This window comes from Nannobrachium achirus, assembly GCF_963921795.1.
Source record: "Nannobrachium achirus genome assembly, chromosome: 11".
Lineage (NCBI taxonomy): Eukaryota > Metazoa > Chordata > Actinopteri > Myctophiformes > Myctophidae > Nannobrachium > Nannobrachium achirus.
In genome coordinates this window covers 54,422,548-54,431,539 of record NC_137820.1, presented here as the reverse complement: position 1 = coordinate 54,431,539, position 8,992 = coordinate 54,422,548, and the positions used below count along the sequence as shown (strand labels likewise).

Below are 8,992 nucleotides of genomic sequence, written 5' to 3'. Positions count from 1 at the left end.
ATTGATTCTAATAGTCTTTATGTCATCATCAGCCACAGTGACAGTTGTCCATTCAGAGGCCTCTTCATGTGGGATGTAACATCATTACATTGCATTAACCTTTGATCACCAGAGAGGGCAATTCAGGTGTCATAGCAGCAAACCAGCAACCAAAGATTAATAAGAATAGAAAAAAGATATATACCATAAAAAATAATTAGCTTATATAGTGATATACAGGTATATCTGTACTGAATGAGTGAACATATAGTATATATTTGCTACAGCCTATCAATAAATATAAATGTACAGTGAATATATTAATATACATTTGGATTTCTTGTTTCAAAGGACTCTTATTATTCAATGCAAAAGCACACAATCACACATCCAAAGACTATTTCATTTGTGAAGACCCCTCCTTCAAACAATACATTGTTTTGGCTTATATAGGCTATTTATTGAATGTGTAATAGCCAGGTGAAAGCTGCATGGAATAAAAAGGATGAAAAAGGGACGAAGAATGTATGAAGAGGGAAGAATGAGTGGATGATTAAAGTAGAAGACGAGATGTGGGTGTGAAGGATGAAGGAAAAGGAGGGATGAGGGGGTGAAGGGTGGAGGGAAGGTGGGGTGAGGGGAAGGCATGTGGGATGCAAGAATGAGGAGGAGAGGGGGCAGCAGGAATTGAAGCGATGAGAATGGGGGAGAAGTGAAAGAGACAACATTGGGATGAAGCGTGCTAGATTTAATCAAGAACCTCCGGAGAACAAACAACAAATATCATGTTTGTATTATGATTTGAACGGTTTAGCACTATCCGCTGGAAACTACACATCGTGGGGGCTGTGCCTGTGCGTAAAAATGACAACTGTGTCAGTTGTAAAATGGCAATGATAATTGTGCTGTGTAGAGGGTACCTATGAAACGGCCGGGATTCGAACCCAGGTGTCCCGTGTGAAAGTCCAACATCTTAACCATCAGACCAAAGTAATATCCCTATGGACTGGGGGAGATACTAGACTTTTGACGCCATCAGGCTGAGGCAGTGAGTCACTCTGCTACACTTACTCCTGTTATTGTGCAGACACATTGTAACAAAATAAAGTTTATTATATTAGAGCCAACTGTCTGGATGATCCATTGGAACCTATATGTTAATGTTATGCTGTTACCTAGAGAGGATGTTTCAAGTGTCAGTAACATTAAGCTGGGAGTATTTCATTTAGGAGGATCTGGAACTGTAAAATTACTATCACAATGCTATATGTAATGTATATTGTCACAAAAACAACAGGACTCCTCCAGCATGCTGCAATTTACCTTTATATAATCTCATTTGTGTGGCTCAGAGACAGTATGTTTTTCATCACGACTATATTTTTGTATATACAAACTGCTGGCTGAGAGAATGCATATACTAAGTCATCCGACATAAATCCAAGATAACGTTTGTTGATTATTTTGCCTTTGCAGCTGGACCAATTTCCAACTAAAACATTCAAGATGAGTTAAAACTGTGGTCGCCTACTGGTTAGACATTGACAGTTTCAAATGTATTCTTATTTTCCAATATTCTTTTTTTTTTATATAAATTATTCCAAAATTGGAATAATTCCCAATTTTTGTGCTTTGTGTTCCTTAAAAACAATCTGTCTCATCACAAATAAACTATTCCATTCTCTCTTTATGTCAACAAATCTCTTTAATTACATCACATAAATGTTGAAGCAAAGAAAAGCATTTGAAGTGTACAAACTAAGACAGTTTGATCATTTAACTTTTGTCTATCAGATGCAATATTGTAAATGTGGTGGCCCAAGGATAAAATTACACCTAACACATGTACGCGCAAGCACGCAACGCACGCACGCACACACGCACACACACACGACAGACACAAAAACAGCCAAAGAATTGTTTAAAAAAATATTAATCAAGTAAAGCCAGGAGAGCATTCAGATCAGTTTCCCACGTTCTTTTCTTTTCTTTCTAGTTCTAAGACAGTGTTACATGCAGCGGCTGTCTTCAGGTCTCCCATGGAAATGAGATCCTCGGTCTCAAGCGGGATGAGCCTGAATAAATAATGGTTAAATAAAAAATAAACACAGCGTTGTCTTAAATCACACAAATAGTCCCACCACTGCACAGTTTCAGAGATTCACCAGCCAATCAAGATTCTCTCTCTCTGCATATCTTCATTCTCATAGGTCCTTTACTTGCAATGACCCCCCCGCCCCGCCCCCCCAAACTCGCCGCAAAATACACCAAGTTTGACTACCGCCGTAAAATGCTAGCAATAACAGCTACGCGCGTAAGAAAATAAGAACTAAATAAAATGACTAATCATTTACTTTGTCCAGTGAACTGATATGGATGCTGGCTGCCACAGGAGGAGCCGTACTGTAAAAAAAAAACATTAAACAGAACAAAAGAGGCTGAAGAATAAGCAAGGGACAAAAGAAAATAACAAACAAGCTTCCAGGAAAAATTCAAGTTTTCTCTGGTTCAAGAGTAAGACCTCACCCTCTCACTCAAAATGCCCCCTCATACAGACCCCCCCCCCTCCCACCCAAACATACAGACCTCCCCCCAAACACACAGATCATATCCTTGCATACAAACCATGCCCTTGCATTCAGACCACACCTTCGCATACAGACCTCAACCCCTCAAGTCAGAAAAACTCATACGCTACATACGACACACACACCTACTTCTTCTGTAGTGCATCGCAAATAAACATACATCCATTTTTCACATTAAAGAACCACACATACTTGCTTTTCTGTTCAGTTGATTTTGAACAGGGCGATCGAGGGGTGAGAGGGCCAAGCTACCGATTCCATCAGATGGTAAGGCTGGAGCGAGAGAGGAAGGGATAAGTTATGACAGAGGGAGAAGTGGAGGGATGGAAGGGGAGCGAGGAGCAGCGGGAGAACAGGTGGTGACGGCTCTTGGCACCAAACCACAAGGAGAGGAAGTAACAAAAGAAATGTTTCATCCAGTTGGACCAGTTTAATGTTTTTCTTTTTTTGTTATACTTCCCATCCTCTGATCTCCAGTGTTTTTTTTTCTTCTTTTTCTGCAGCACCACCGGAACACATGCAGTAGAGTTTCACTGTCCACTGTACACTGAGCTCCAGTAGGGGTCAGGGCCATAATTCTGACGTGTCCCCAACACATTTCAACGACGTTTGATCACATGATACAAAAACACGCTTCAAAACAAAGTAGCGTCCAAAGTCACTTTGCTTACACAACTTCAACCACATCAAACTGAATATTAACATGGCACTGACTGCTGCACATTGGAGTAAGAGTGTGAGTGAGTGAGTGTGTATGTGTGTGTGTGTGCGTGTGGCACTTTGAACTAAGGAACTTTGTCTTCCATTATTTTTTTCTTTTCTTTTTTTTGTATGAGTGGAAAGAAAGGGTTGAAAGAGAAACCATTCAAGTAGAAGCCCTTTCTGACAGGGAATGGATTCAAGCTCCAGTTTCTAAGTGCACAAGAAGTTCACACGAAGTTCACACTGACGCCACTGTGGGGGTGGGGTTCCTCATGTCCCTTCTTTTATGGGTGGGAGACCCTGTGTTAGTAAGATAAGGCTTTGAGGAGCTGTGTCGACGTGTCCAACTCCAAAAGTTTTTTAATTGGCAGAGCCTCCGCTTCTTCTCCTGGCCAATAGGAAGGGAGAGTTCGGGAGAATGACTACCTGCTATAAGGGTCGCCTCGGTAGCCATCGCAGTTGTTGTCATTGCCGCTATTAGGGAGGGGGGGGCTGTGAGACGAAGAGGAGGAGGAAGATGAGGAAGGGGAAGATGAGAAGAGAATGGAGGAAGAGGGCCCGGGCAGAGAATCTTCATCAGCCTGCCCACCAGCCAGACCACGCTCCTCTACGTCCGACTGAAGGCTGAGCGGTTGGGGTAGCACGGGGCTTTGGGTTACAGGGGGCCCGCCCCACATGGGGTCTGGTTGCTCTTGAGACGAAGAGGAGGGTTGGGGTGAGGTGAAGGGATCGGAGGAAGAGGAGGGAGGCGAGGAAGGCTCAACGGGGGGCCGGTTGGCTCCTATCCCCGTTTGGGAGCCACGGTGAATGCGATGGCTGACGATGATGTTGTTCCCGAAGCCACCCATAGAGGCCATGGTGGTGCTCTGCTCCCGCTGGACCACAGCCGTCATCCCACCTTCAGCTATCAGCCGACGGATACGGGCCAGAGCGTCCTCCCCTGAGAACTCTGGAGACTCTGGAGCAAGGAAACAAATGAGACCATCACCAGCGGGGCTACACAACATACTTACAGTATGTGGAATGGTTATTGTGAAAAATATGCCAGTGATAAATTATATAAAATAAGAATATTTTTAATCGAATTGTTACACAGCTTTAAGGTTCAAATGAAGCGTATACCAGTAGGAGATGTGGATGTTGCAGCCTCTCCTGTGGCCACATCATCTGCTCTGTTGCTCGCTTCCGGGGGTCCCTCAGTTAAAGCACTGGTGGATGGACCATCAGCATTGACCTCTACTGGAAAAGACATGAGAATCAGCTGTCTTCTGGAGAACACACTCAGGCTTATAACACACATAATCAAGAAATACCATGATGGCAGTTCAAGTTATAAATGATAATATAAATCTGTTCCTGTACAGCTTTCATCAAAGTTAATTTACAGTCCTTAATCCATTTAGGCCTGAACACAATATGAAGCAATATTTTATGCTTTAAATATAAAAAAATAGCAGATATACAAGCTCACAGCTGCGAGCTTGTAGATCTGCTATTTTTGAAAAACAAAATAGCAGATCTACAAGCTCGCAAAGCGGCACTCGGTGCCGCGCTGTGAGCTTGTATATCTGCTATTTTTCACTGGTTAAAACATTCAACAATTCTAGGCCTAAATGGGTTAAGTATTGCTGAGTTGTTGCTCTGATTGTGTTTGAGGTTAAACACTAAGGGTCAGTCAGAGGTCAGAGTCTCGGGGTACCTGTAACATGCTGGGAGCTGCTGCTCTCCGTTTGTGTCTCTGCATTGTGCAGCTGGACGATTGGCGTCTGAGTTCCTTGCGATGTCACAGAAGGGGCAGGGTGTCGGGGCTGAAGACCAATGGCATTCATCAAACCCATATCTCTGTCCAACCTCCAGCCAGAGCGGCTCGGCCTGAGAAACAGCAGGGCATCAGTCAATTGAGTCCATCTCAATGTTTTTTCAACAGACAACAGTTTTAAGTTTTACGAGACAGCAAAGACAAGATGACCATAGCTCTCACCCGGGTCTTTCAGAGCCACGGGTCCGGTTAGTTCCGCTGTTGTTGACAGAGAACAGAGGCTCGCTGCTGGGTTCTGCTGGGCTCTCTCCGTCGCTACGATAGAACCTGGACAGAACATTCTTCATTAACTCACTTCACTACAGGAAGTCTTAATTATCATGACCTCCTCGTTATCCAACACTAATTGACCTGTTTCTAATTGGCTGTCTTCCTGATCGCAGTGACCATTAAAGATAATCACATCAGCACCTCCTAATTCTCGAGGAACACGCCCCTCCTGCTATAGGCAACAGACAGGCCTTGATAGAATCCATTCATCTCTATAGAGACAGTCTAGTCCATTATAAACCCTCACTGATTAACTCATTAAGAGCCCCTGAAATTAACGGATTAAAATGTCCACGATGCCTCCCTCAGGCTGCATTCACTCCCGTTGTCTTATTTTGAAGGCCAGAAGTCCACAGCGTAAACACTTCCGGTCTGACGTCATCGCGTCCTTCACCGGAATCGATCATTGTTTACGTGGTGTCATGGCGGATCGGATCGATGCTTTTCAACATGTGTTTTATAAGCGAGCATCTATTGCCATCTTCGCTTCTAAAGTGTTGTTTTGAAATAATGGACATTAAAGATGAGATCCCCCGTCTGCCTCAATGTTATGGGATTACTATTTTGTGCTCGTGGATCCGTGATGATGATAAATCAGCGACGGAGATCGGCTCGGAACCTTCCGCCATTGTACCCGGTAGGATAACCGCCGTTACAGTAATATATTACTTTTCGCGAGATATCTCGGGAATGGCACTCGAGATACTCGAGTACATTTCGCGAGATATCTCGGGAATGGCACTAAATCGGTTAACAAATCGGGTGTTTGGGGTTGGCGGTTAGTGGGAAGGCGTTCATGAATCAGTGTAAAATGGAATGAAAAAATTACAAATTTAACGGGACAAACTAGAGGATATTCATAACCACCATGTTTGATACAATGTAAAAAACTTTCTTCTGATTGCACAGCAGGACAAGCGTGATACACGAGTGACATTTGTATGAAGATGTACTTTCAAACTTTGATTTAAAAGCTCTGTTCGTCAGTTACACCCCATTTACTTTGTTAACTCATCGGATGCCCACGAGGTGTCAACGCGTCAATCTCTTTGATGTCTACGTGTGCTGTGCCCATCGACGCGTTCGGCGCGTCATACAGTAAACTATACTGTACTGTAGCACCTGTACTGTACTACCGCGGTGACGAAACTCCATTTCCCAAAATGCAGCGCGGGATCACGTGACTGGGAAGTGCTGTCTCGCTAATAGACATGCATGCAAAGTTGCTGCACAAACATGCATTTTTCTCCTAATCCAGGTTTTAACCCATTTAGGCCTAACCTATAGAATAGGGCTAAATCAGAAATTAGCCTACAAAACAAATATGTTGCTACATACTGTACATGTACTGTAAGCCCCTCCCAAACAGCAAAATGTGTTCCCGGCCTGAATGGGTTAAATCACTTTCATGTTCAAAACTCGGCCTTTTCTACCGGCCGTCACACAAACGCTGTGGCCCAGGATTTTAAAAACCGGTCTTGACTGAAAGAAAACATTTTCGCGAAATAAACAGGACATGCTTGGATTACATTTACTCTGATTACTTTTTCCGCCAGGACCTCGAAGGTAGGCAAAATGGCGGGTTGCCATGGGCACCAGCAAATTAACCCTTGCATTCATCGTGGGCATCCAATGTGTTAACTTGAGTACCTGAAGGGTCTGTACTTAGCCCACTCCTTTTTTCTCCCATTACACCAAATCTCTTGAAGCACACAACGCATTGCGTTGTGATCTTGTTGATCTCCCATTTCTTGCAGAATATTTGGCATGCCCAGAAAAGGGATGTTACGGTTAATGTGATTAAAGAAATGTTGGGGGACAGCTTGTGCCAATTTAGCCATTACGACGACCACAGTTGTGGGTACCACAGCTGTGGGAATAACATTAGAACTTAAAACTTACACCGGTCGGCAGATGACCAGGTCTCCTTTGTTGGTCCCATAGGCCAGGCCCATCCCAGGGTCAGGAAGCCAACGGGCAGAGTTGATGCTTACGTGACGTCGCTGATCAGGAGCCATTGGGTAGACCACATTAAACACCATCTAGACGATGAAGAAAAACAGACTCAACCTTCACACACCGGAAACACTGATACACGACTAGCCCACTCACTGGAAACACTGAGGTAATTAGAGGTATTCCTGGAAAGCAGGAATCCATTTGCCTTGATAGAGGGGCCATACATTCAGATCTATTCATCATTCTTGATTGGTCGTAGCACCAGTAGCAGTATCTCCACTGATGTCTCTCGATCATGCAGCTGACGTAGTATCAAATATATATATAGCAGTAGAATTACCCTTATAGATGTCTCTCCACCATGTGGCTGCTGCAAACGGAACACTTGCGCCACCATGTGGTCAGTGGAGGGATGCAGGAGGATCCTACGAGAAGCCAGGCCAACCATAACATAGCAACCCATGGGAGAAAGGCTGACCGAGATGGCATTAGGTCCTGTGAAACAGAAGAGATACACTTTATGGCCCTGATAAAACACAGTCTGATAAAGTTTCCAAACCATTCATTCTGTTTCATTAGTCTGTTTCGTGTGTGATTAGTCAAGACCATAGACTGTAGAAAAATATGGACGAAGCGAAGCCATTGGTTTCTATGCAGCGCAAATGGCCCTTTCTACCCCTTGGAATGGGTGTCGCCATCATAGAATTGTAAAAGCATCAGAGATGCTATTGGCTGCCAACAGTCACGTGCAACGCAGGGATACACGGGAGAATGTGGTCGGAGCCTCCCGAAATACAGCACACGAAGAAGAACACAGCCGGCTGATATTAGTTTAGTTGGCCACGCCCCCCCCGCAACTTTATCATTTATTTTAAAATACATTGGACCACATTTCAACAAAACGAATATGATGGTGATTGAAAGGCAATTTTTAACTAGCGATAGGAACCATACAGTATTCATGAAAATGTTAATTAAGGTTAGAAAACGAAAGGGGAAAATGAATGGGATCCAATGGTGGGAAATTCTTTTTGCGATCGTCCGGGGGGGAAAACAGCACAACTAGCGGCCAATCATAGGAAGTTTTAGTTCCGTATTGGAGTCATTTTAAATCGGCAGAACTATGCCCCTGGTCAAGACACACTCATAACTATTTTTTTTAACAATATCTGCAGGCAACCTATTGTAACGGACAGTTTTGAAGAAAGTGTCTCTGAGGAGGGTAGCATTACTGAATCCCTCTCTGAGGGACTACAAACACAACCAGATGGCAATCAATGGAGGGCGATCACACACACACACACACACACACACACACACACACACACACACACACACACACACACACACACACACACACACACACACACACACACACACACACACACACACACACACACACACACACACACACACACACACACACACACACACACACACACACACACACAGTGTCTGTTGCCAGAAATGGCAACAGACACGATGTGGTCAATTCACTGTTCCAACACTGTGTACAGTAGGTGGGGTCTCATTTTCAGAACTCAGAATGGAGCTACAGCCAGCGAGTACACAACAATTTCATCCTCAGAAGAATGTTTTGTTCGTTTAGGCAAGCCAAAAGAAAGTTGGATTTTGATTGAAGTTTGCTACCAGCTTTAGGCAATTAGAAGTATTA

At 43.9% G+C, this 8,992-nt stretch overlaps 1 protein-coding gene across 1 annotated transcript in view; it reads right to left on the bottom strand.

Moving 5' to 3' along the window:
• Positions 1–2,582: 2,582 nt before the first annotated feature.
• The window catches only part of ambra1b (autophagy/beclin-1 regulator 1b), a 29,500-nt gene continuing 23,090 nt past the window's right edge, over positions 2,583–8,992 (bottom strand). Inside the window, exons 14-19 of the mRNA XM_080737517.1 lie at positions 7,658–7,812; positions 7,261–7,400; positions 5,251–5,355; positions 4,969–5,141; positions 4,392–4,508; positions 2,583–4,227 (exon numbers count right to left, since the gene is read on the bottom strand). Of these exons, the coding sequence (XP_080593643.1) occupies positions 3,692–4,227; positions 4,392–4,508; positions 4,969–5,141; positions 5,251–5,355; positions 7,261–7,400; positions 7,658–7,812 (1,226 nt within the window). The 3' untranslated portion in view covers positions 2,583–3,691. The remainder of the gene's footprint in view (positions 4,228–4,391; positions 4,509–4,968; positions 5,142–5,250; positions 5,356–7,260; positions 7,401–7,657; positions 7,813–8,992) is intronic.